Here is a 27,685-nt window from a genome sequence, read left to right as displayed (position 1 = left end):
GCATTCTGATTGGCTGCTTTGAGGGACGGCGTCCCTTTTCGTCCGGAGGCCGGGTTGCTTCTCTCCTGCTCCGGGCGGTCAGTGAAAGCGGTTCCGTGCGAGCGGTTACCGTAACAGTTGGAGAAGAGGTACGGCTTCGCGGTTGGCGCTTTAGGTTGGGGAGGCGCTTTTGTCTGGGGAGCCCTTAGCCCGGCAGCGCCGGTTGCCCGGGAGTTGCTCCTTTGAGGGGGAGGGTCTTAAAGGATCAGCAGTGATCAGTCAACTCTTTTCATCAGCCTCTCTCAAGTGAGAAAGTGGCTTTAGTTGGTTAGTACAGTTCAGGCTTCAAAAGCGTCCACGTCTTGTGGTATATCCATCTTTGGGTACTATATGCTGGTGAAGGAGGAAGGAGAGGGCCATTGTCGCCTGTGGCCCTTCCTTGGGGCCATCTGTCTGAATAAACAGGCTCTTCTTTGGTTTTAATCAGAGAGGCAATTCTTGCATAATGGAGGGCAAGATATCTTTCTAATAGTTGAGAAGGAGGAATGTGTAGGAGAGGAGTTTCGCCAGGTGCAGGATTTAGTCATGAACTAGTAGGATGGTAACTGTGATATGCCTACCATCATTTACATATTTTTAACTATGAGCAAACTGAATTGTTTAATTCGGTAAAATAAATTTCAGACAGCTGTTGAAAAAGCACGTGAGGAAAAAAAACAAATACCCTAACTGCTAGTGAGAAATGAATTTACAAAGCAGTGAAATCTTTCAAGTGGCAAATCCTAATGGTAGATTGTACAGAATGTAAGTTGCAACCAGGGAGACCCAAATTCAGTCTCCACTTTGCCCTGAAACTCACTGGGTGAGCGTGGGCCAATTATGAACTCTGCCTAGATGGATGTCAGAATAAAATGAGAGAGATGGGAAGGACCATGTATGTTAACTTGGATGATTTGAAAAAAAGGAAGAATAAAAATAAAATAAATTGTTATATAGGAAGCAAAGTTGCTTGCAATTCCATTATAAAAATGTAGTAACTTGAATGTTAAACATACTGTGCTAAGAAACTTACCTTCTAAGATCCATGATTTCTAAATTGTTATATCCAACAAGGTTTCCTCTGGGGCATTTGTCAATGCAACAGTATATTAAATCAGTACATAAATATAATTGTGAATTATTTTTAATTAAAAGCTATATGTAGGTTTTCCTTAATGAACAAAGATGGGAAATCTAGAAGAAAGAAAAAGGAAGAAATTAACTCACAAGTGATAAAACTACTCTTGCCTTAATCTTTTAATGAGGGTTCATTAAATTGTAGGTGGAAAGTAAATACATAGGTAGTATTCATGTATCTGCAAATAGGTCATCTGGTTGCAGCCATAGCATGGGATATATATTTTGTTATCTGCATGATCTAGCGTCACCAAACAGGAAATGTTTGCAAAAGTCCTAATATATTTCTAGTAGTGCTAAGTTACTACTCAGTACCTGTTATAAGTTCAATTTAAAAGATTGGAATTCTTATTTTAGAGTCATATACCACTTTATTTAGTGGTAATTAACTATAAAATGCTTATTACTCTTGGACTTAAATACTTCTATTTACTGTCCTATCTCCTCGGTGACACTTCCTCCAAACTATTATAAATTGTGTATATATTTATACTTCATCTTCCCAAGACATTAGATTGTTGAGAGTGCAGCAAAGTGTTTCAAGTATCATAAAACTGATACCTTGTTATTTAAAGTAAAATTGATAAAAAGGGATTAAATAAATATTTGAAAATATTAGATGAAAATTCAAGATGATTTTTAGTCAGGCTACTTTTGGTGGTGTGTTTCTTTTGGAAGTCCTGAATATCTATGCTGATAATAGAGGAGATCTGTATGTAATAGTGAGTTGGAACAATTTATAATTTTCACCAGTGTCACCCTTTCCTTTACCTTTACCTTTACCTTTACCTATTTATTTATTTATTTATTATTTTGATTTTTAAAGCAGCAGTAGCCATGTACAAGATATCTACGAACCCTAAGGCTTCTGAAAATAAATAATTGTTCAGGTATGTAGTTAGAAAAAAAATTATGCTCATTGGACACAGAGTGCTCATTGACAGTTCACAAATAGGGAAATAGAAAATTGAGGATGAGAGAAGAATGGAATGAAGTATGGATTCCAAAGCAGGAATACTACATTATCCAACTTTTTAAGCAAGTTTTCTTGTAATTATGTAACTTTCATATAGTAAAAAGTGTGCAATTTACCATTTGCGGTAGTTTGCAGAAGTTTTTTTAAATTAAATATTCATTTTATTTTATATTGAATTAATTGAATAGCATACTTGAGCAGTTTTTAAAATTAATTTTGTGTCATTCTCTTCTTACAGGACCTTACTATGGCAAACAAGCTTTATATAAGTTTTCTTCACTTACTTTCCACATTCTTGTTTTGTCATGCTTCCTACCCTAGCTTGGAACCCACAGTTTCACAAACTACAGAGAAACTCATTCCCGAGAAGGCAGCTAGTATCAATATTAGCGTAGCTTTATGTAGGCAGAGACATCATCTTCAGGAGCTCTTCTCTCGTTATGGGGAGAACAATACATTGAATATTGAAGGGTTTAAAAAATTGCTACACAATATAGGCATTGAGAAAGTGAAAAGAATTTCTCTAGATCACAATCATTACCACCATCATCACAATCATGCTACGCTCAGGACAAACTCTGACAAAACCTATTGTCCTAGTGATGAATCTGGTAGTGGCAACAAAGATTTTTTGAATAATCCAGCAAAAGATGTGCCTGGAACAGAGAATATGGAGCACCATCAGCAAGAATCCATGAATAACAAGAGCACAACAGTTGCTATAACAACATCTACCTACACCACGGCTACAGAGGACAACTCTCTGCTACAACACTCAGAAACTGCAGAATTGTCAGCACGCATAGGCTTTGCCAGCCCCAATCCCAACATTGTTCTAGGAAGCAGCAGCAATGTGAGTTTGCTTGTAAACAGAAAAGCAAGTGTATCACTTGGTGAGGGAGGCTGAAACAGGAGGGTAAAATTAGCAAACAAATTACACAAGAAATATTTGGAAATAGGCTTTTAGGTTTTTTTAAAATCTGACGTTTGATGTACTTAGATTTTATTCTTTTAAAACCTTATTGGTTATTTAATTAGCTCTTTAATTTCTGGGTATTCTGACTGTTATTCCACTTCCAAAGAAATACCATCTAAGTTGGTTCAGATGCTTTCACACATCTTGCCTAGAGCTGCATGCTGAAGTTGTCTTTGTTCATAAGCCTGGTTAAGTGTTCTGGATTTCTCAAGGTGTGGATATTCTATCAAGATATCCATACTTTAAAACAATTATTTTAGAAAAATGGGCAGTATCTTCATCCTGATATGAGTATTATAACTAATACTTTTTATTGGTAAATCACACAAGAAATTAGCAATTCATTCTTGATTGCTAGAAGAATTTCAACTCAGTCAACTTTACAGTATATTACTCTGACAATAGCACTTTTATTTATTTTTTAAAAAGATTTTCGTGATCTTGAATAGAAGACAAGATTAATTTCAGAATAAGCCAAAATGCAAAACGTTCTTATGCTTCGTAAAATAAAACATGATAAAAATAGTATTGTAGTCCATAGCTGGAAAGCCTGCTGTATTATCTATTCTCTGTCAATAAACCGACATAACACAATGTTTCACTTTCAGAATTAACTCTAATCTCACTCAGGCATTCCAAATAAATATGCATTTCATCACTAATGAATAGCTTTTTACAACTCTTTCATGCTCACATTTAAATGTACTAAGTATATTAATGCTTACATGCCAGCAGCTGGTGATTTTGATGAGTGTACTGAGATGTTTAGACAATCACAGGTTCACCAGTACAGTGGTACCTTGGTTCACGAACGCTTCTATTCACGAACAATTCAGTTCACGAACAGCTCCGTTCGCAAAATTTTGCCTCCGCATTCGCGAATGCTAGATCAGGTGACGAACAGGATCCACAGCCATTTTCACTCCCGTGACACGTGGTCGCGGCTTCCTGTAGGGAGGGGGACTCTCCCTCCAAGCAATAACCGACTTCCTGTCCTCCATGCCAGAAGTCGCGTCGAGCAAGGTTAGCTTTCTCTCTCTTCGTACTGTACCTTGTGTCATATTTTTGCGGTTTAAAAAAAAAACCCACATATGGTTCAGAATGGATTAACCATAATTACATTGAACCTTATGGGGAAATTTGATTCAGGACGTGATCAAAAATCGGGTTGCGACCAAATTTGGAGGGGTCAGAATGGATTAACCGTATTTACATTGAACCTTATGGGAAAATTTGATTTGGTTCACGACCAATTTGGTTCGCGACCAGAGTTGCGGAACGAATTAAGTTCGTGAACTGAGGTACCACTGTATATAGAAAAAATATTTTTAAACTCCATAACTGATTTATCAGCTCATGGAGACAAGAATTTTCCATGTGGTCTGCTTTGCTTATAATTCAGGTATGAAACTGCTAAAATATGGTTCTCTTGAAAATTGTATAGCTTGAATAAGAACATTTATTATATAACTACCATTAAAAGAGTATGAGAATTTTCCAGTTATGTAGGCCACTTAAACAGACAAAGGATAGTTAATTGGTGTATTAAGTACCTTTGCCAGTTCCACCCTCAACTTTGGAAAGCTTTCACTTGTCTAAATTTTGAAGACCATATACCTGTATTAGTAATTTTTGACATATTGGCCTATGATGGAGGAATAAACCCTATATCCATCCATTTTGCAAAATCTTACCTGATGCTTGTTGAAGAAATTTATTTGCCTGGAGATCAGCTGAATTTATAAAGCTAGTTTAATATTTTAAAAAGCATTTTAGTTATCACACTGTTTTCCTATGCTGGAAGCCATGTTTTAAAAAATAGTTGTAATATTCTTGATTGTCAAACAAGTTATTACTGACATACAGAATGAGTTGGCTCTGTGGAACTAGTCTGCCCAATTACTTCCTGTGATGCTATGAAGTAATCCAATATAATAGCTTTTGGTGCTAATCTATAATCCACTTTTTAAAATTGCTTGTGTCTTGTTTCTGGACTTCATTGGACATTAAACAGCTTGTTTGATAGTGCTAGCCCAGTAGATTTTTTTTTCAAAGCTGTCACTCTCAGCAGTTTGCCACGTGTAGGAAGTGATGAGGGTGGAGTGGGAATAGTGGGGATTGATTGGGGAGGAAATAATACTCGGGTATCAATTTGGGCGTAAGGAATAGATTGCACCGTTCTTTCTTACGTGGGCAGTTAACGCTACATATAGGAAACCAATTAATTTTCTTTGCTTTTGCATGACAACCTTGCCCTGTGCTTGTTATATTTGCTTTTCTGACAGCATGAAATTTATTGGTTAGTTGAGAGAAGAGCTGTTTTGAAATTATGTCTCTTAATGTGTGTATTTTTCTAACACTTTTTTTTCTATAGTGCTTTAATGCATCAGAAATGATGCTTTTCCATGGAATAAATACTCAGGTCTCTTTGACAGCCACAGAATTTAGCTATCTTTGTCCAGCCATAATTAGCCAGATTGATGGTAGAAACTGTATAATTCATGCAACAAGCGAAAAGGCTGAAACAGCTCCAAAAACATATTCATTGCAAGTAGGTAAGTATGATGGTGGAATCAAATTTCCCATTCAATACTTCCACTTTCTCTTGTTTATGGTGGTGTAATACATTCTTATTCAAGAATTGGGTTTAGTTTGGATTGATTTATCTGAATCAAAATATTTGTATTTCTTGTCTCAAAGAATAGGTCTTTTTATAAACAACAACACTAATATACAAAATGCTATATGTAATCTTTTAGGTTAGAAAATTCTTTTAGCTAGTTGCCAAAATGGAAGGAAGAAGTATGTTATTCAATAAAGAATGTATGTTTGAATCATTTGATAGAAAAAAAATCTTCTTCTTTTCAGCTTGGATTGGTGGCTTTATATCCATTTCCATTATCAGTTTTCTTTCATTATTGGGTGTTATACTGGTGCCACTGATGAATCGTGTATTTTTCAAGTTCCTCTTAAGTTTCCTCGTGGCATTAGCAGTTGGAACGCTAAGCGGAGATGCTCTTTTACATCTCCTTCCACATGTAAGTACAGTGTTTTTTCTATTAATAGTGTATATGTCCCTGTGAAGCATAGTGCTCTTTGGTCAGTGAAACCCTGTAAGTAGGAAAGGGAAACGTGGTGAAACAAAAGCAGAGGTCCTAATCTGATGATTTTGTGTTGTCCATCAACCTTTAAGCCTTCTCTCTGTTGGATGCATTTTTCTTAACAATATTATGGCTAAACTAAATGGAATATTAATTGCATGAACACAGTGCACTTACACAGTTTTATGGCAGCTGCTAGAAAGGTGATGAAGCAGCTGCAGGACTATGGGGAAAGGGGAGTTTAGCCAGCTCAAGTCCTGTTGAAAAACCACTATTCACTCCCAGTGGAAATACTGCTTGGACATCATCCTTACTATTTACATCTTAAAAGTCACATTAATTCACCAGCCCCCTAGTGGATTAGATCACAGATATGGAGCAAGAGAAATATACTTGCTTCAATTTTATGTCTTCCTCTCTCCTGAAGTCACTCTGGTTCTACTGTTCTCTCCTTGTGTAGTCAGTCTTGTGCCATTAAAACTCAGAAGGTTCCATTGCGCCTGGCCTCCTCTATTTTGTCTTGTTTCCCTGTTTCTGCTCCCTATTTGTTCAACCTAGAAGCATTTATGGTAATATAAAACCTGTCAGGTACGGTTCTTTGTAAACTGTAGTGTTTGTGCATTTTTCAGGAAAAGATTGCTTTGTGAAACTTTGTGCATATATACAAGGGAGACCCTTCCCTTCCCTTCCCTTCCCTTCCCTTCCCTTCCCTTCCCTTCCCTTCCCTTCCCTTCCCTTCCCTTCCCTTCCCTTCCCCATTCTCTAAAGTAGCTTCTGGTGGGAGAAAAATCACCCCCTCCTGCTTTGGTTGAAGAGAAAAACTCTTGGGAGAAGAGCATCATGGGATGTTTATAGCATTGCAGTTTGTACACGTGACAAGGGCATTCAGTAGCAATCTGATCTAGTAACACAGAATTTATTTGGCTAAGCTTTTGTGGTATGGAAACCAAGGAGAGACATTAAATAATAAATTGAATATGAGCGTTTGTAAAATCCACACTTTTGAGATCTTTCATCTTTTTGCCTTTACATTTGGTGTCCAGGATCATTGGCATGTTGATCACATATTTTTCTACCAACATATCACTTGTATGAGCTTGTATTTTCCTGAATCCAGTTGGAGCACTAGTTTAAGCTATGCTTGGTTATACAGTACAGATATTGGTTCCCAAAATAATACCATTGGAAAGAACTTACAGTTAATGTTGCCAATTATGTTAGACTTGTCGGATAATACAAAGCTATTCTATATTGTCATTCAGTTTGAGGGGATTGAAAGGTTTACTATCATAGTTGACTATTTAAAGGAAAGAACTCTTCTAAGGATCAGATGAACCTTTGTAACATTTTGGCTAATAATAAGCAAGTAATACATTTTGTATAATTTGGAAATATAGCTGGCAAAAAAAAGATTTTGAGTTTGTAAATGTAACTATTATGCTAAATGTGTAATTTCACAGCCCTCTGAATATTTTAAATCTCATCCCTGGAATAGTATGAGGTGGTATAGTCAATTTTTTGTAAATTTTTCTGCTACAGGAATCACTCTTTTTTTAAATGAAAGTGAACAATCTCCTGTAAGTCAAATCAATGCAACAATTCCTTTCCCCCACGTCACCCCCCATATGCTATATTTTTCTTGCAGGGAGTTTTTATACGAGGAAGCATTAGTCTAATCTATTTCCATATTCTTATCTATAGTCTGAAATTATACAGTTTACTGATTTAGCTTCATCTCAGTTTTCTGTATTTGTGGTCAAGGCCTTTGTCAGTTTTCTTGTGGCTGGTCACTGATTGCAATAAAGTTATGCAACTTTCACCTTTTCTATTTTGTTGTTTATATACAGCTCTGGAGCTGACAGACCTTGCTATTTCTCTACTCATCCTATCTCATCTTCTTCTATACAGAATGTTATCTAAACTATTTTTTTTTACTCTCCAAATTCAGTCTCATGGAAATCACCATCATCATCATGAAAAATCTTTAATGGAACACAGTAAAGATCTCCCTTTTAAGCATCTAGTTTTCCAAAGTTCAGAAGAAAGTGCTTATTTGGATTCTACATGGAAAGGTCTCACAGCCCTTGGAGGACTATATTTTATGTTTCTTGTTGAGCACTTGATCACATTAATTAAACAGTTTAAGGATAAGAAAAAAAAGGTAGGAAACCACTGGTTTTCATAGGAATTTTTTTTCCCTTAATTTTCCTCTGTTGAAATATTTGAAAATAATATTTATAGCCAATTTATAAAATAATACTTTCATTGGATATTACTTTTCGGTATCACTTACATGGATTTCACCATTACAGAGGGTTTTTTTAAAAGAAAAAACTGATACATCCTTAAGTATTTGCGATTAATAGTGAACTTTAAGTCTTAGCTGATGTAAGGTTTTAAAACTAAATGCAATGCTGCAATTGCAAAAAAACTGAATTGTATTTTTGCTAACCAATCTGCTATTTTTTAAGAGATTTCTCATGTATTCCAACTTTTTTCTTTTCTACATTCTATATTGATACTTTCTATATTCTGTTGATGTATGTGTCATTCAGGAGGTATAGCCAAAATGTTAACTACTTAAATGTATTCTTTTTTCGGAGCCAGAAAAAAAATGATGATGATGAATTAGAAATCAAGAAACAGCTGTCTAAATATGACTCTCAGCTTTCAGCAAATGAAGACAAAATAGATGCAGATGATAGTAAGTTTCAGTAAACTTCGTTTAAATATCTTATAAAGTCTTTGCGAATTGTATTTATGGAAACATAAAAGGAATCAGCTTATCCAGTACACCAGCTTGGAAACTTTCAGAGTTTAGACAGCAGAAACTGACACAAATCCCTGTATACAAACATGCCTGTAGGTTGGATAAATACTGGCTTTCAGTTGTCTTCTTCAGGATCAGCATTGTCAAGAACCTTCCTCTTGCTTTGAAGTTTTGAGAAGCTTTGTATTTAGTTTTATATTTAGTAGTAGTTAACTGTTACCAGACCCTCACTTGCCACTTGTACAGAAATGTACCTGTATGTGAGCTCTATACACCTGAATACCAAAATCTAGCTTCAGTAAACAAGCAGTGATTATTGTTTCAACCAGAGTGAATGGTTAAAAGCATGGCTAGCAGATCTGAGGTGCAAAACTCTGGATGACCCCAAGATGGGCAAAGAGGTGTGGAAGTCCCTGAACTCTTTGCCAGTGGTCATCTTGAAGTTTGTAGCCCTGATTTGGTATCTGTAGTTAAAAGGTAAATTATTTCCTTGATACATTCAAACAGAAGTTCTTATATGTATTGTTACTGTGTACTTTTAGTAACAAAGATACTTACAAACCTTTACATCATTTTAAGTTACTTTTTTCAAATACTGCATGTATTTATTTCTCCTATTTCCTGAATTCACCAAGTCTTTTCTTCTGTCCTTACTTAACTTTCTTTTTAACCACTTACTAAAAACTGCTTCAACTATCTTGCAAATATTCTTCTAGATCTCAACCCTTCAAATATGAACTCTCCCTACTTGCATCTTTCACAGTTTTTTAAATTGACTGTAGCTGACCAGAGTATTAAATTCTGCATTCCTTTGTTTAAACAATGTCATCTATCAGGACTTTGGAAGTGCTCTTTCTCTGAGGCAGTACCTGCCCTCTGGAACGAGGTCCCTCCCCTAAGATCAGGATGGCCTCCAACCTGCTGTTATTTAGAAGAGCCGTAAAGACCTGGCTCTTCACCCAGGCCTTTGGCGTGGGAGAGTGACACCCCTCGCTTCATCGTACTTCCCATCTTTTATCTTTATTTTTTTATGTTTCATTGAAATTTCTTTGTGAGCTGGCCAGAGTCATCAAGAGTCGGGTGGCATACAAGTAGTAGTAGTAGTAGTAGTAGTAGTAATAATAATAATAATAATAATAATAATAATAATAATAATAGCTGATAATAACTGATGTACAGATTTCTACATTAAAACAATGTTTTGCTGGCTTCTGGTCATAACATTTTTAATATTACACATTAAAACAGAATAATTATTTATAAGCCCTTCTTCACATATTTTTATTTTTCTACTTGCATAGCACTGTCATCCATTTCTGGATGCAGTTAGTGAGCAGACACATCATATTTGAGGAATGCAAAAATTTCCAAGTTAAGATTGCAGTGTTCTTCCTAGAAAATGTACCTTCTGCCTCCCTGAAACAAATCGTTGATTAGATATTTAGTCTTCCTTTATTGTGGACACAGTTGAACCAGTATTTACTATCCCTGAAATAATAGCATCTTTTACCACAACTGTTTGTCTAATTTTTTAATTAATTTTTTGTCTGTCAGTTATTCTACAAACACAAGTATATTTGTTCCTTCTTTCACCTTATACAATTCTTTAACTTTTGGTACAAGTTTGTTATCTGCATTAGTCTTCTTATAAGGACATTTATTCTTGAAGTGCCCTTTTTTTATAACAGCTAAAACACAAACTCTGTAATTCCTTTTCACTTACTCAAATCTTTGGGTGACTTCTTTTTCTTTCCAAGGAAATCCATTTTCTTTTTTGAGGAGAACTTTCATTTTGCAACAAAAATGAAAATCCTTTTTTATTCCCCCAACCCCATCCTAATACCTTTATAGGGAATCTCATTCGTATTAAAAATTAAGTGAACCATAATTTTTCTAAACTTCAGCACTGTATCTGTAGTTCAGTCCTTTATTTGTACAGTGGGGCAAAAAAGTATTTAGTCAGCCACCAATTGTGCAAGTTCTCCCACTTAAAAAGATGAGAGAGGCCTGTAAGTTTCATCATAGGTATACCTCAACTATGAGAGACAAAATGGGGGAAAAAATCCAGAAAATCACATTGTCTGATTTTTAAAGAATTTATTTGCAAATCATAGTGGAAAATAAGTATTTGGTCAATATCAAAAGTTCATCTCAATACTTTGTTATATATCCTTTGTTGGCAATGACAGAGGTCAAACGTTTTCTGTAAGTCTTCACAAGGTTTTCACACACTGTTGCTGGTATTTTGGCCCATTCCTCCATGCAGATCTCCTCTAGAGCAGTGATGTTTTGGGGCTGTCGCTGGGCAACACGGACTTTCAACTCCCTCCAAAGGTTTTCCATGGGGTTGAGATCTGGAGACTGGCTAGGCCGCTCCAGGACCTTGAAATGCTTCTTACGAAGCCACTCCTTCGTTACCCGGGCGGTGTGTTTGGGATCATTGTCATGCTGAAAGATCCAGCCACGTTTCATCTTCAATGCCCTTGCTGATGGAAGGAGGTGTTCACTCAAAATCTCACGATACATGGCCCCATTCATTCTTTCCTTTACACGGATCAGTCGTCCTGGTCCCTTTGCAGAAAAACAGCCCCAAAGCATGATGTTTCCACCCCCATGCTTCACAGCAGGAATGGTGTTCTTTGGATGCAACTCAGCATTCTCTCTCCTCCAAACACGAGGAGTTGAGTTTAGATCAAAACGTTCTACTTTGGTTTCATCTGACCATATGACATTCTCCCAATCCTCTTCTGGATCATCCAAATGCTCTCTAGCAAACTTCAGACGGGCCCGGACATGTACTGGCTTAAGCAGGGGGACACGTCTGGCACTGCAGGATTTGAGTCCCTGGCGGCGTAGTGTGTTACTGATGGTAGCCTTTGTTACTTTGGTCCCAGCTCTCTGCAGGTCATTCACTAGGTCCCTCCGTGTGGTTCTGGGATTTTTGCTCACCGTTCTTGTGATCATTTTGACCCCATGGGGTAAGATCTTGCGTGGAGCCCCAGATCGAGGGAGATTATCAGTGGTCTTGTATGTCTTCCATTTTCTAATTATTGCTCCCACAGTTGATTTCTTCACACCAAGCTGCTTGCCTATTGCAGATTCAGTCTTCCCAGCCTGGTGCAGGTCTACAATTTTGTTTCTGGTGTCCTTCGACAGCTCTTTGGTCTTGGCCATAGTGGAGTTTGGAGTGTGACTCTTTGAGGTTGTGGATAGGTGTCTTTTATACTGATAACAAGGTCAAACAGGTGTCATTACTACAGGTAACGAGTGGAGGACAGAGGAGCCTCTTAAAGAAGTAGTTACAGGTCTGTGAGAGCCAGACATCTTGCTTGTTTGTAGGTGACCAAATACCTATTTTCCACCATGATTTGCAAATAAATTCTTTAAAAATCAGACAATGTGATTTTCTGGATTTTTTCCCCCATTTTGTCTCTCATAGTTGAGGTATACCTATGATGAAAATTACAGGCCTCTCTCATCTTTTTAAGTGGGAGAACTTGCACAATTGGTGGCTGACTAAATACTTTTTTGCCCCACTGTATGTCTATGCGTTTAATGCTAAAATTGGCCTAAATCAATTACTTTTACCATTTTTCTCTCAAGCACATCTACTTTTGCTTCTTTTAGTCATTTGCTCCTTTTAGTCATTTTGATTATAATAGTAAAATCTAATACAAACTAAACTTAAAGAAAAGAGAATAGAAAGGAGTAAAAAGCGCAAGAAAGAAGAAAGAGAAAAGTAAGAATATAATAAAGACAAAAGAAATATATAAAGAAGTGACTTCCAACCTTCAGCACAAGTATAAACAAATTTAGTGACTCTTCATCCCCTCTAAGGTTACGAACATTTATCTTTTCATCCCATATCCCATCTCTTATCTATAAACAAATTCATAAAATATCTTTTCAGTTGTGGTGTCAGCAGAAAGTCGATAAACGGTTGCCAGAAGTAACAACATATCTTGTTTTAACCTTGATCAAATAAACCAACTTTATATTCATTCCTTTTACTTCTAACAGTCTTAATCTTTAGTTCATTCAAATATTGTCCTAGGATTTGATTTCTCTTCATTTCTTCTAAGTCCCATCACACAGAATTCTTCAGGGCTTTAACAAGCCTCTTTTGTAAATCTAATAAGAAAAAATTATCCAGGTCACTTTCTTGGTTTGTCATTTGTATTTCCCTTTTAAATTTTAAAACCTCAGCCAGTTTCTTTTGTAAATCCAGTGAAACATCCTTTTCTTAGTCATTCCCTTGGCCTGTCATTTGTAAATCCACTTTTGATACCATCTCTATCTTGTCAGATAAAATTTGTTCTACATCTGTCATTTCTTCAATAACATGCTTTGGACGTAGTCTATCTATAGAAGCAGACATCATTACTTGACATTGTGGCTAGTATTTTCTGGTTCCATTCTTCAAAAGTCTCCTTTGGTATTTTTATTGTTATAACATTTTGTGACATTTTACAGGCTTGTAAATCTTTCCTCTCCCTGAAAACTTTAGTCTCCTCCGGTTTTTGAAATCATGAAATTGCTTATCTCTGTTATGTCTTGTAAAAACCAAAACAGAATCTATTTCCCATGAGAAGCTGTTTGTTCTTTATAATTAATTCCAAAATCTTATTGTAAAAGTTTCAATATTCCAATTTTATCTTGACCCTTAGTCCGTTTAGAACTTTCTAAGATCAAAATTTTATTAAGTTTTTTGCTCTTTATTTCAGATTCTTTAAATGCTTAAGCTTATGATTAAACTTTTCTTTTGTTCAGGATTGAAGGCAGACTCACCCGGCATTTTCAAATTTTTTGTTCTGAAGGTCTCTAATAGCTTAGAAGTAGTTAATGAGCAATTTCCAATAGTGATGAGAAAGTGAGGTTTCTAATTATTATTTTTTTAAAAAAGCAACCACTGATAACCGTTGTACTGATACATTTCTCCAATTGCTTTGAAAGCCATCCATGTTAACAGACATTGCTACATTATTTGGAAATAAATTCTAAAGTTGAACAAGGTGGGAAAAAAAAGTGAGTTGTGAACTTAATGTCCTTTAAAAGTCTCTGCCCCGATTGCGAGCAAAATATTTAATCTTGTCATCCTTCACCACTCAAACCCATGGAAAACTGCTGTCCTGCTGTCTCGTGAAGAGCAGCTGTCTGGAGCACATGTGGGTGATCTCTCATCCTCTCATCCAGAGAGGTTCCAAGGAATGGGTCTACTCACCAGTTCCTTAGTCTTTCCCACAGTTGTCGGCTCCACTTTTGCAGAGCCATCTTCAGTTTACCATACCTCCCTCAGTAGCCACGGTGGAGCCTTTTGAAGGACACTGAGTTCAGTAACCTCACTTTCTAATCACTTTCTAAACTATTCCCCCCTGCCCTCAGGACTATCCCTACCTAGATATTTCTTCATCATCTTACATGCCCCACACAGGAGATTTTTCTCCCTGGCCCAAATTGATACATTTACCTGTTAGAGTGACAACGGGTAGCTATAGCAGCTTCCCTTATGAAAACTGCACTTGTGTATGTTCAGATACAGATACAGAATCTGTATCATATGTGCTGCTAAATTGCCTACTGTACACCCAATGGCAAATGGATCTTAATAACACCAACTGTCAGAAAATTGAACTGCTCTTATCATCTAGAGCAGGCCTGTACAATCTACAATCTGTGGGCCATGTATGGTAACTAAAACTCCATAAATTCACTGCTGCCAAATGTTACCGCCACCCCAAAAGACATACTGCTGAGCACCTCCAACCCTGATACCACCAGCTCCATCCCTGCTGTGGTGCTGCCAGCCGCCGAACAGCTGATTAGCACCAACTATTCCTTTGTGCCCCACAATTATTTACAATTTATCAATGTGGCTCATTCCCCTCTACAGTTTTTTAGCAATAGCTAGGACTTACAGAAATAATTTGGTGCCTTCTTTACTTTATTAACTTTTCAGGCTTGCTTTGTAATTTTTCGTTTATTTATTATCCATGGTGTTTAATTTATTTTTATTATTGTTTTTGGACTGTAAATAAAACTAATTAAAACTATTCTCCAACTAAGAACTTTTAAATACAAGATTTTAAAATTAGCAGAGGAATAGTCATTCTTCTCATAGCTATTCTCAAGGTTGCCTGAAATAAGGCTGGGATAAATGTCAAAGTCTTTCTCTTGAAGTTTTCAATTCCATGCTGCTTTCTCAAACAGCAAAGAAGGAAAGGAACTGCTTTGGATTTTCTCCCTGAACAAATCTTGCTGGTATAGCCTGTCTCCTTGAATAATTTTGCCACAGGGTCAGTTCTTTCACCTTTTGTAATCACTGTTCCTCCAGCTGAAGTTTTCTCTGAATTCCCACTGCTGGGCCTCCTCTTGAAGATGCTGCTCTTCCAATTCTAGCTGACTTTCTTGCTGCTAGGCTTCCACTTGTAGACACTTGTTCTTCCAGTTGTACAGGTAGTCCCCAGTTAACAACTGTAATTGTGACTGGGAACTCCATCGTTAAGCGACACAGTCATAAAACAAAAAATCATGTGACCCGCGCCAACTTACGATGGCAGTTCTGGCAGTTCCAGTTGCAGTCATTAAGCAAATCATGCTCAGTTGTTAAGTGCAATGTCATGTGACTGCGACTTGCGACTTCCTGCCAGCTTCCCCACTGACTTTGCTTGTCGGAATCTGGCAATGAGGGTTGCAAATGGTGATCGCGTGACCGTGGGACACTGCAACCATCGTAATTGCAAGCTAATTGCTAAGTGCTTGAATCACGATCACATGACTATGGGGATGCTACGGCCACAACTTCGGACCGGGCTGTAAGTCTCCTCATTCAGTGCTGTCATAACTTTGAAAGGTTGCTGAACGAGTGGTTGCTAAATGAGGACTACCTGTGGTTATTTTTCTTGCTGCTGAAAGAAAATCAAGCAGTTAATCCTGATGTTCTCGTTCAGCCTTTCAGTATCAAGCAACATCTTTCACTTCAATTCTCTTTCCCTGAAATGCAATATTATAGACTCATCTGTACTGTACAGAACATTTTAGGTACACACTGAATCTCTATAGACTTTGTCTCCTTTAGGTATTTCTCCTCAGAAGACTCACCTGCATCTGAGCTTCTTCAGCCATGCTGAATAATCTGTTACCTTCCTAATGCTACTTTATGGAAAGTTCTCAAAAATTCTAAAAAATTCCTTTGCTGTTTCTTTCATATCCTAGAACTACAACCAACACATGTACCTACATCTTTAGTATTGCCATCACAGTTTCTCTGCTGAGCCTGGAGTCCTGAGCTACTTATATGGAGCCGAGTAGGCTAAGCAGGATTATCAAACCATCTGCTCCTCCAATCAACAGGAAGATGTTGGGGAGGATCAGGGTAATGGACCGGTAGAATATGTCATGCTATATTGGCAGTGACAGCAATAGAAAATTGGCAGGAACTGTACTGGGAAGATGCTGTCTGTAGCCTCTGTATGCAATGCACCAGGACATTATAGGCTTGACTTTTAGGAAGTCACATAAGTCTTTCCTGCTCCCATAGAGCCAGTGAACTCATTCCTCTTGGTTATCTCCACAGCAGCTAAGGCACAAGACAGCAGCTGCAGTATTGATTTCTGCCAAGAACCCAATGCATGTCAGATTTAACAGACATTTGGGTTTAACTATCACCCCTTCTCCTTGAATGCGCCATTAAATGGAGATTTTACAGTAGTCTGAAACATTCAAGCTGTTCTTGTCTGGTAATGTTCAATTTATTGTGTGGAAAAGTTCTAATTTTTCAAGGTATGATTTTCATTGTTGCAAGCAGAATGTTTGTACCTTATGCTAACTGAAGTTATCCTTTTTCAGAAAGATGTTGAAAAATGTTTTTAGAACAGGAAGAAATTTGCAGTTTGTTTTTAGTGTCATGTACCTATTGATTAAGGCACAATCATTTTATAGAATTGTCTATGAAATATCTTCTAGGTTACCTTGATATTAGAAAACTTATTTTCAAATGTTGTAATGTTTGGTTTTCTGTAAAGCAGATTATGTTTGTTCTTTCTTAACTATCTTAACATGCTACTTTGGTGCTTAGGTTTTTGTTTTGTTCTATTTTGCATGTGTTTTATCTGCAGTTTCAAAAAGCCTATGATTTTCTTGTGGTTAATAGAGCAGTAGAGAGTTCCAGCAAACTTTTTATTACAAGCCAAGAATGAACAAAAATAAAATATATGATATTAGTTTCAAGCTTAAATGCATGATAGTTCACTTTCTAGTATTGTATGTAAAAAGGAGAATTTACTTTTTCTCATCTCCCTTGCAGCAGGACTTTCCCTGTTGTCCCCCCATCCCTGACAAATATACTAAAAAGGGAATGGGAATTGTCTTCTCCCTTCTCTGTTAATAGAAACCATTCCATTAGAGAGAAAAATTAATGAGATGCATTCCTTTAAAAAGCATTTTATTGTTGTCATAAAAGAGTGTTGACTTAGCATTGATCTGCAGTTTTATTTTTTCAGCCCCTTTTAGGTTCCAAATATTAGAATAGGGAAGATAAATTTGAAATAGTGTAGCCTACATGCAACTTAGTTCCTGACAATCTAGAAGCTCCCTTCCCAGTCCCAGGCTTTGAAAAATGGCCACTACAGTTGTAAAGAAAAACCTTACAAAAAGTCTAATCATTGTAGCAGGGAGGGTTGCTTGTAAGTGGCTGCAGGGATTGTTTTGTAATATCCCTGACTACGCTTAATTCCACAATTTTTCATCATTATGCATTATTACTGTAATTATTTAGACTTTATTGGCAGCTTCCTGCATTTCTCCACTAGAGGCTACTAAAGTCATATCAGAAAACATGATATTAATTTTTCTTTATTGCAACCTCTTCTTCATTCCTGCTTTTTGCTCCATAAGAGCTTCTCTCCATTGCCTTTTTTTGTGTGTGTGTGCTTTCAAGTCAGTTTTTGACTTCTGGCGACTGCCTAGACAATGCCCTGCAGTTTTCTTGGCACCGTTTTTTGGAAGTGGTTTGCCATTGCCTGCTTCCTAGGGCTGAGAGAGGGTGACTGGCCCAAGGTCACCCAGCTGGCTTTGTGCCTAAGGCAGGACTAGAACTCACGGTCTCCCAGTTTCTAGCCTGATGCCTTAACAACTACACCAAGCTGGCTCTTGTGTATGTCATCTCTTTTTTCTCACCCTGAGTTTTTGCAGATAGAGATTCATGTTCACTGCCCTCACAGATTGCTAGCTATTCTTTCATATGTCTCTGGATTCTAATAGTTATATGTGCATGCTCCTAATAAATTATTAGCCAAATCAAAAAATGTAGTGAGGCCTACCTATACTATGTTGATCCATCAGAAGTTGATGTGGCCTTTATGAGTAAGAATATGTTTTGAAAATGACTGTTCAGTTTGTACCACTTCCTACAGCAGAGGTTCTTCTCAAATGGATTTCTACATGCTGTAAGACAAGGGTTTAGAACCATTTCTGCTGGTGGACATATTGGAAATTTTAAAGTCATGCCGTGAAAGTTGTTACTAAATCATTCCCATTGTAATGGAAAATGTTCCTGTTTAAAAAAAAAAAAAAAGTTGCCATCATGAAGATATTCCTGGGTGATCCCTATTATCCCCACTTTTTTTTTCCCAGGCATGTGGACACACCTGCAAATAAATGGGTTATAGTCATTGCCATTTTTGTTTTCTAATGAATGGCACTTTAGTTTTTTATGAACAGAATCTATTTTTTAAAAAATGAGGTGGGACAGGAAACCTGATGGGTGTCGAGGGAGTTGTTTGCTTTGATTATTATGGGCACGTGTTGGGAACCCTCACTTTAGATGCATTTATGCATAGCCTGGTTTTTTAAGTTACAATGATCCTAAACATGTGGCATAATGTATGGGTAGAGTGTGCCTGGCTTGCATACATAAGTTTGTCCTAAAGCATAAAATAGATCAGAACACATTTTACCTACCTACATGGTATACAGTACTTCCAATAAAGATATGTAAAAATAAAACAGCTAAAGCCTCTTTAGCTATATAGCAAGTATTCTGATTATTTCTGATCTCTTTTTTCTTTAATTGGATAATTACTTGAGTTGTTTTCTTTTTTTTCCTCCAAGGGCCTGAAACTTATTTGGGGGTACATTCTCAAGAGCCATCAAATTTCCTGTCTCAGAAACCAGTGGTACAAGAAGAAGAAGAGGTCATGATAGCACATACCCACAAAGAGACTGCTGATCATGAATATGCATCCAGAGGATGTAGAAACAAATGCCATTCACACTTGCATGACACTCTAGGGCAGTCAGATCATCTCAGTCATCATCACCATGATTACCATCATATTTTACATCACCATCATCATCAAAACCATCACCCACATAGCCATAGCCAGCGGTATTCCCGTGAAGAATTGAAAGATGCTGGTATAGCTACTTTAGCCTGGATGGTAATAATGGGAGATGGTCTGCATAACTTCAGTGATGGTCTCGCAATTGGTGAGTGCATACTTTTAGGCTTCCCTACAGCTACTATTTCATATGTGTAAATGGAAGCTCCGATTCAACTGGCATTTTTGTAAATCCAGAAGAGGTATAATGAGAGATTTCTGTTAGAATTAAGCCTATCAGAACTCTCAGTACTTTCCCAGCCAATTATAGATATATCATAGATTTTGAATTCATTAAAATCTGTGTTTTTTTACTTAAACATAACTAGCAGTTAGGTAGGCAACAATCTTGTCTGTCTGTCTGTCTGTCTGTCTGTCTATAGGCTCTACTAGTAATTGGTTACTTTTTCCTGTTATAGCCAAGAATCAAGATGACTTAGTTCTAAAGTACATAAAATTACAGGTGGTCCTCACTTAATGACCACTTGTTCAATGATTGTTCGAACTTACAACAGTGTTGACATAGGTCACAGCATCCCCATGGTTATGTGATTGTCATTTGTGACCTTCTTTGCTGGCTTCCTACAAGCAAAGTCAATGGGGAAGCTGGCAGGAGGTTGCAAATGGCAACCACATGACATCCTCACTTAACAATCCACAGTGATTCGCTTAACAACAACTGGAACTGCCATTGTTAAGCGGCACGGTCATGTGATGCCACACTTTATGACCATGTTGCTTAGCGACAGAAATTCTGGTCCCAATTACCATCGTTAAGTGAGGACTACCAGTAGTCATGTTGCTAGTGCCTTTGTTCTTTATCTGATTACATATTATTAAATGCTGTAGTTTTGTGATTTTCATGTACTTGTAAACTATTCTTCATTTAAATCTAAATTCTAAGCAAGTACAGAGAGAGGAAATTGATTATCTTCACTAAAATTGAAATAGAAATAAGAATGGCCTTTCAGGACTAGCTGAAAGTATATAGCTTTTGTTCAATAAGTAAATGGATGTAATTTTTTAACCTTTCTTTATAGGGAACATATGCCTTACAACTAGTCATTTCTTTCTTGTTTTCCCTTGTATGCTTTCTGATTCTAATGCATGGTTCTTGCAATACCACAATTATACTATGCACAATACTGATTAGAAAGCTTCTTGCTTCATTTCAATTTATTTATGGATTTCACTACATTTTCAATGTGATTGCTTTTAATAATTTTCTTTGAATTTTCCTAGGGGCTGCTTTCACTGAAGGTTTATCTAGTGGCTTAAGTACATCTGTTGCAGTCTTTTGTCATGAGTTGCCACATGAATTGGGTAAGATACATGTAACAGGGAGCAGTAGAATATAATTTCCATGCTTTAACTGGTACATCAACTGCAGTGTGATAGTAATAGTGACAAAGCCCCAAATTCACATTGCTTGCTCATTAGTATTTTAGTTTTTTTTTTAATTATTATTGAACTGTAATCAACTGTTTTGTTTAGATTCATCACAACTTAAAAGCCTACTTGGATCAGAGTATACACTTGTTTCTCACAGCAACCTGTCAAGCATACATAGTAGAGTCAAAGTATGATATCAGAACAAAAATCTTATCTGCTCTTGTTCCTTTGCAACTAGTATTCCTCTGATCTTAAATATCATGCCCTTATATCCTGTAGTCGTTGACAAGCTCTCCACTGAACTTTCTGACCCCCTTCTAAAGCTAGGTTTATGGCCATCATTACATTTAGGTTAACGACATGCTGCGGGTTCCTGGGATTGTGAGAGATTGAGAAGTACATTTGTGTATTCGCTTCCTTCATTCACATGCTCCACATACCAAATTGGTTCCTTTTTCTAAACTAATCCTGAAACTTGTTACTTTCCTCATAGGAGAGTTGTTTTAGTTCTCTGATTATTCTGGATGTCCTTTCTGTACCTTTGTTATTACATTTTTTTTTGCATCTAGAAGTATGCATGGTATTCCAAGAATATTCCAGCGGCCGTTTCAAGTTTTGATGGTGCTGAACCGATGGGGGTTACTGAATTCTGGCTGTCCCAGAACTCCTGCAGTCACATGATCATGATCTGGGTGCTTGGCAACCCATTCACACAACTGGTTGCCAAGCACCCTGTGATTATGTGATCGCCATTTGCAACTTTCCCTGCTGGCTTCCCCAGAAAGTCAATGGGGAAGCTGGCAGGGAAGGTTGCAAGTTGCTGGGTAAGTCTCCCCCATCTGCGCACCCTCCCCCAGCCCCTCTGCACTCGTGCTGTGCTGGACACTGCACACCCCCGTGCACCCTCCCCGACCTGTGCCACACCCCCACACACTCTCCCTGACCTGTGCAGCGCCCCTCACACACCCTCCCCAAACATGTGGTACCTCTCACGCACCCCCTCACACCCTCATTGGTCTGTGTCGTGCCTCTTGTGCACCCCACACCCTTGCGCACCCACCCTGACCCACGTGGCACCTCTTGTGAACCCCCTCACACCCTGGCACACCCTCCCTGACTTGCGCAGCACCTCTCGTGCAGCCCCTCATACCCTCGTGCATCCTCCCCGACCCGCATGGTGCCTCTCATGCACCCCCTTGCACTCTCATGCACCATACCTGACCCTCCCCTGCACCCTTGCGTACCCCCTCACTCCCTCCCCAACCAGCAGCAGTCATTTACCTGCCTGCGGGCCTGGGACTTGCACCTTTCTGCAGGCTTTACCACTGACTTTAGTTGTGGGAATCTGGCAGGAAATTGCTTTGGCTAACTATTGCGGGATTCAGTTAACGACAACAACTGGGACTGCAGGGATTGCCATTGCTAAGTAAGGCGGTCATGCTTTAAACTGCATTGCTTACCAATGGAAATTCCGGTCCCAGTTGCCTCTGTAAGTCGAGGACTACCTGTATGACTAACCTAAACGCTATTGGGGCATATGTGAAGTTAGGATTTATTAAGTCACCACCCACAGTTTCAGACAATGATCTGGTGATTCAGTTTTAAACACTACAATAAAAATTCTCAATAGAATAAAGCAGAAGTAAACATTATTTAATAAAAGACAAATACTCAAATCCATCAGCAATCTAATATAATTTTATTGCCTGTGGAAAATGCAGTTGCAGTAGAGCTCAGTCTCTGTGTTTTATTTAACTGTAAGAGCTGATTGAGGGGCAGTGCCAAATATACATTAAAAGCAAGACACACAGAGTAAACTAAAACACAGGTGATAATGCTCTTTTGTTTCAAGCAAATGAAATGTATCTTGCTTCCAAACTACTAGAGGAAATTAAACAATTTGAGTAATACAGAAATTTCTACACTGCATAATGTAAAATAGCAGCTATGATTGTTTAATTCTGGAATTTATCCATAGTTAATATAGTTGGATAAATCATGGCAAAGTTCATGTTTGATTTAAATTCACCAGTTTAAACTGATTATAAGATTCAACCTGGGGTGATTCTATGTTTCAGTATGTCTCAGACTTGCTTAGAGCTGCCTGATTTGATTTGGGTCCAGGTCTGGAACAAGATTCATGTCTCTCATTGGCAAAAATTGGAAAGTTGCACAGGTATAAGTTACCTTTACAGTATGTTATTAAGAGTACAGGTATTGTAGGTGCCTCTAAGGAAATTATCCCTTTCCTGTTTTAGGAGACTAGATGAGGAGGTTTTAAGAAATCCTAGCTCCAAATACTATTTTTTTTAAGGAAAGTGCCTATAACTTCATTGTTTTGGGAGAGTATAAGATGAAAGTTATAGGCATAACTGCTTCTGTGGGAGTTGGTTTGGAGTCGGGTGGCGCCTAAATTGAAATAAGTAAATAAGCAAGCTGTGGCTAACTCCAAAATTGCGTTAAAGAAATACTTTGACTGTTCCTATAATTTTCCAGTGCAGACTTGTCAATTCCATTAATCTCTTCGTTTCTCATTCTGTGCATCACAAAGAAACATAACCTAAATGTAGCCTATGTTACACTGTCTTTTTAAAATAATTTTATAAAAAGTTTTTAAAAAGATAACTAGTACAAACTAATAAAAATTAAAGAAAAAAGAAAAATCAAAAAGAAAAAAGTGCAAGAAAGGGAAGAAAAGTAAAATAGAAAAGAAAAAAGATACTAAGAATTGTCTTGCAATCTTTTCATAGCAGTTATAAGTAAAATTATAAATTTACCTCTTTCTCAAAAGTTACAACAAGTCTCTCTCTCTTCTATAATCCATCCTGCCCAATCATAAAAACCATAAATCATAAATTAATTTTTTCTGCTTTCCGCAAAGAGTCCAGGAGGTGTTTCCAGTCAGCAGTAAATGTAAATATTGTCTTTTCTCTAATCAAAGAGAAGGTTCATTTTTACAATGTTCAGAAGCACCAAAACTCATACAAGCCTAATCTGATTTGGTGCACTTTGTGAGGATTCAACACAATTCAATTGCTCACTTCTAATTTAAAGGGTTTTAATACCAAATAATTTCAAAGTGTTTTATCCCACCTTAACATAAATTGTAGGAATGTCTGTTAGAATAATGGAAAAATTCAGATGTAATGATCTGTCACCTCCGGCTCCCAACGAAAGAAACTCTCTGTGAAACCGATGTACAGTAGGTTCAAAGAAAAGTTCATTTATTGAGAGAAAGTGTACAGGTCTAAAGAGTTGCTAAGACTAAGCCTGTGTGCACCAAAAAGTTACTTTTACCCATTTCTTACTGCCCTCCCCTTGCCAGCTTTCCCAGACTTCTTCTCCGTCGCCCGTTGGTACGAACCTGAGCATTCCTGAGAACCCAATAACAGCCCATCTGCTTCTAACGGCTCCTTCCTTGCATGGCGCCCCCCCCCCCCCCTTCAGCTACAATGGCAGAAACGAAGCAAGCAAGCTAGTTGATTGCGAGGATTCTGACATCAGATTTCAAGAGAAAAAGGTCCTTTGGAGTGTCTGTGAATACATAGTGAGCTGTTCCGTAAAGCAACTCTGTCTTTTTTTGGTTTTGTACTCCAGCTGAGGGGGACAATCATGCTATCTTGGGAAAAGACATAGTTGCTTTAAGAAGCAGCTGACAGGTGCTCCTCAAGCTCCACTGTGGTACATTTTGCCTTTCAAAAGTGAAGCACTGCATAATCCTAGTTTGTATATATCTGTGTATCTGCAAACACATACAGAATTACAAAATTTGACACAAGTAATTATGATTATTCTTGTCTTTACTCTCCTGAACTTTTGAAGCACCTGATTATATGAAAACAAGTGATATTTTTAAAAACCCTCATAATTTTTGAAGGGACTTCCATGTGGAGTGAAATGCTGACAGTTTAATATAAATGATTGATATAAACATGCTTGTGTCTCTCTTTTGAAGGAGATTTTGCTGTACTTCTGAAAGCTGGTATGACAGTCAAACAAGCTGTTCTTTATAATGCTCTCTCAGCTATGCTAGCATACCTTGGAATGGCTACTGGGATACTTATTGGCCACTATGCTGACAATGTTTCCATGTGGATCTTTGCCCTCACTGCTGGTCTGTTCATGTATGTTGCTCTTGTTGATATGGTAAGTATATGCTTGTTAACAGACATTGATATTAATAGCACATTTATTTATTTATCAAATTTATACAGCCACATTTCCTTTGGAGTGCTGGTGAGATATTCTTGTGGGAACACTAGCCTGGTATGGGCTTCAGAATATGCTTATTAACTTCTCTAGCCAGTAGAAGTTGTGATTAGAGGGATGGGGGTGGAGAAATAATATTAGCTTGGTAAAAGCTTTGCCCAAATAATATGCCCATTCTGGCATATATGCCCAGGTAAATTCATTCACTCTGTTGCTGTTATTTTTCTGAGGACCATCCTGGATTCATGTTAAGAATGAAGCCTTGGTACATGCATTCCTAAGTAAGATTCCTTCTAATCATTGCATTGGGGGGGGGGGGGGAGAAATAGTATGCTGAGAAGAATCTCTAGATTTGTTGAAGCACAATGCTTTTAACCCATACTTGATCAGGGGCCACTAGCCACAATAGTCTTTTAAGGATCATAATGATCAGTGGATCCAGGAGGCATGGAAAATTAAGTATTTACTGAAAAACAGAAATAGAAATGTAAGGAGAAAGAACATGAATTTAGTTCCTTAATTTTCTAGACATAATACATGTAACTGGCTAAAAGGAAGAATAGGAGCATCTTTTATAGATGAGAATATACTGCAATATTTTCTAGCAGGTTTCACATGTATTATTATAGAGGGTTGATTAATATTACCAACATTAGCCATTGAATACGTAGAAACATTATTTTTATAACATGCATGACTTAAAATTATGTGTGTCTTTATAGGTGCCTGAAATGCTTCACAATGACGCTAGTGATCATGGATGCAGCCGCTGGGGATATTTCCTATTACAAAACGCAGGAATTCTATTGGGCTTTGGTATCATGTTACTTATCTCTGTGTTTGAACATAAAATTGTGTTCAGCATAAACTTATAGTATTGCATTCAGACGCAGAGCTGCACTTGAGGAGGAGTAAGAATTTTTGCCAGTTTCTTGTGCCTCCTGAAAAATTGCTGTAGAGGCTCAGTGATCCTCCAGGGAGGTATGAGAGATGCAGAGGTGCAGGGTGATGGAAAAAATTGTGAAACCACCTCCCTTTCTTCATCCAGGGATAAATCTCTGAAGGATCACAATTGCTTCCACAAACTGAACTTTCTTTGTTCATTGAAGTAGTACACTGCTTTAAATGCATGTTTTATTTTTCATACTATTGATATTGTCTGTACAGTTTAATTGTAGGCACTTCCCCCCCATTAGTCACAGAGATTTTAATAGTAAAAACTTGCACAAATTGCAGTGGATTACCAGTAGCAAAGTGAGAAAATTGGCTTATTAAATATTACCTTTTACCAAACATAGTGAAAATTAAAACTATAAATAGTTTGTAACTTGCAATTTCTTTTAAAAAAGTAATATTGCAAATATAGTTAGAGCATGCATTGCCAGAGTTTGTCTTGTATATATTAAAGTAGTACAAACATGTCAACCGTTGCTTTTAATAGGGCTGATGTAGAAAAACCTAAAATTACCACTTTTATTCTTGTAAAAGTGGGAGAGAACAGTTATGTTACTGCAAACATGTATTCCAATGAAGATATCTAATATTTTGTTTGCAATTAAAATTATATGATCCTTGGTCTGACTATATGTCCAAAGTATGTTTTTGTGTATTTTATTGATACTACTGGGAAAATTTCTTTTGCTTCAGAAATCTAAATACAAATTTCAATACTGAACACACATCTGCAGCTGCTTGTTAGACTTTGGCATCTTTTTAACAAGTGATGTAAAGTATTTAGATGAACATGTTGGCAGAACCACAAAGCAGGTGGAATGAGCTAAGTAGATGACCACTGGAATAGGAAATATATTGTAGGAATTCTGCTATGAATTGTGTATTTATATGGATATAACAGTTGCAGTTCTATTAAGGGTTCATGCAGCTATTTGGTAGATGATGAATATTTGAATCAGAACAACTTTTTCACACCATGTATGCTTAGAATAGAAGAAGTGACAGAACATTCTTCGCTTTCTAAGGATCCGCATTCTTGAAAACCTGCTGTTACAAAAAAGTTGAAGAACATACATAACAGAAAACTGCCAGATCATTAAAGTAGCTGATAAGAGACATTTGTTAGCTCAGCTTCATGGAGCAACATGAACAGTCTTTTAAGGAGAAAATGCACATGCGCAGATGCAACATGTTACTTTGTTATACAGATATGGCCATTGGTGGTAAAGGGATCGTAAAGAATTTCAGGAGTGATGCTCTGAATGCTTTTCCTACCTTGTTGCAACAACTATATGAAGTAGATTAGGCGGAAAGATTATAACTAGCCAGAGTCACTCAGTGGGATTCTCCTTGGGCCTTGTCCAACATGGCTAACCATTACCTCACACAGTTCCCATCTTTTAAGCAGACCATTCCTAGATTACTATGATTATTCAGAACTGAATCCTGGGAATGTCTTGCTTCTAAGGATTTTTGCCCCAAACTCGAAAGCGCCATCTTTTGGCTGTTTTATTCTTATTCAGAATATTTTAACATTTTATATGTAAAAAGAGAAAGAGGAAAAACACAAAATTAAAATTTGCATATGCTAATATCAGTTTTTGATAAAAATATTTTTATTAAATTATATATTTATAATAAAATAAAAATTATATTTACATGTAATAAATGTAAATATAATAAACAGTTATATTTACATTACATGTAAATATAATCAGTTTTACATGTGTTTCAAAAGTACTTAAGTTATATCAGCAAACTTAACACTAGGAAAAA

General features: G+C 37.2%; 1 protein-coding gene across 3 annotated transcripts; it reads left to right on the top strand.

The window, feature by feature from the left end:
• Nucleotides 1-26,537, top strand: SLC39A6 (solute carrier family 39 member 6). Of its 3 annotated transcripts, none has more exons than XM_088131383.1 (11): nucleotides 1-128; nucleotides 1,985-2,045; nucleotides 2,370-2,984; nucleotides 5,482-5,662; nucleotides 5,976-6,145; nucleotides 8,157-8,369; nucleotides 8,816-8,912; nucleotides 19,086-19,463; nucleotides 20,597-20,677; nucleotides 24,702-24,892; nucleotides 25,678-26,537. In XM_088131383.1, the coding sequence occupies exons 3-11, from the start codon at nucleotides 2,379-2,381 to the stop codon at nucleotides 25,828-25,830; spliced, it is 2,070 nt and encodes a 689-aa protein (XP_087987509.1). In that variant the 5' UTR covers nucleotides 1-128; nucleotides 1,985-2,045; nucleotides 2,370-2,378; the 3' UTR covers nucleotides 25,831-26,537. The 3 variants fall into 3 exon arrangements, with proteins under 3 accessions (XP_087987509.1, XP_087987510.1, XP_087987511.1); XM_088131384.1 differs by having other exon boundaries at nucleotides 13-128; nucleotides 1,982-2,045; XM_088131385.1 differs by lacking the exon at nucleotides 1,985-2,045 and having other exon boundaries at nucleotides 18-128.
• Nucleotides 26,538-27,685: the final 1,148 nt, after the last annotated feature.

The sequence above is a fragment of the Python bivittatus genome, unplaced genomic scaffold (assembly GCF_059951505.1).
Source record: "Python bivittatus isolate LINGU-HERP-01145 unplaced genomic scaffold, Pbiv_v1 ctg000960_np1212, whole genome shotgun sequence".
In the NCBI taxonomy this organism is placed as follows: Eukaryota; Metazoa; Chordata; class Lepidosauria; order Squamata; family Pythonidae; genus Python; species Python bivittatus.
The sequence above is the reverse complement of the archived record's forward strand: the minus strand, read 5'-3'. Positions and strand labels throughout refer to the sequence as shown.

What these genes read in the sequence shown, in the direction of transcription:
- SLC39A6 (XM_088131383.1), top strand. Translation starts at nt 2,379, where the DNA reads ATGGCAAACAAGCTTTATATAAGTTTTCTTCACTTACTTTCCACATTC. An exon ending in CAAAATAGATGCAGATGATA is followed by an intron (nt 8,913 to 19,085) that starts GTAAGTTTCAGT and finishes TTTTCCTCCAAG; the next exon opens with GGCCTGAAACTTATTTGGGG. An exon ending in ATGTTGCTCTTGTTGATATG is followed by an intron (nt 24,893 to 25,677) that starts GTAAGTATATGC and finishes GTGTCTTTATAG; the next exon opens with GTGCCTGAAATGCTTCACAA.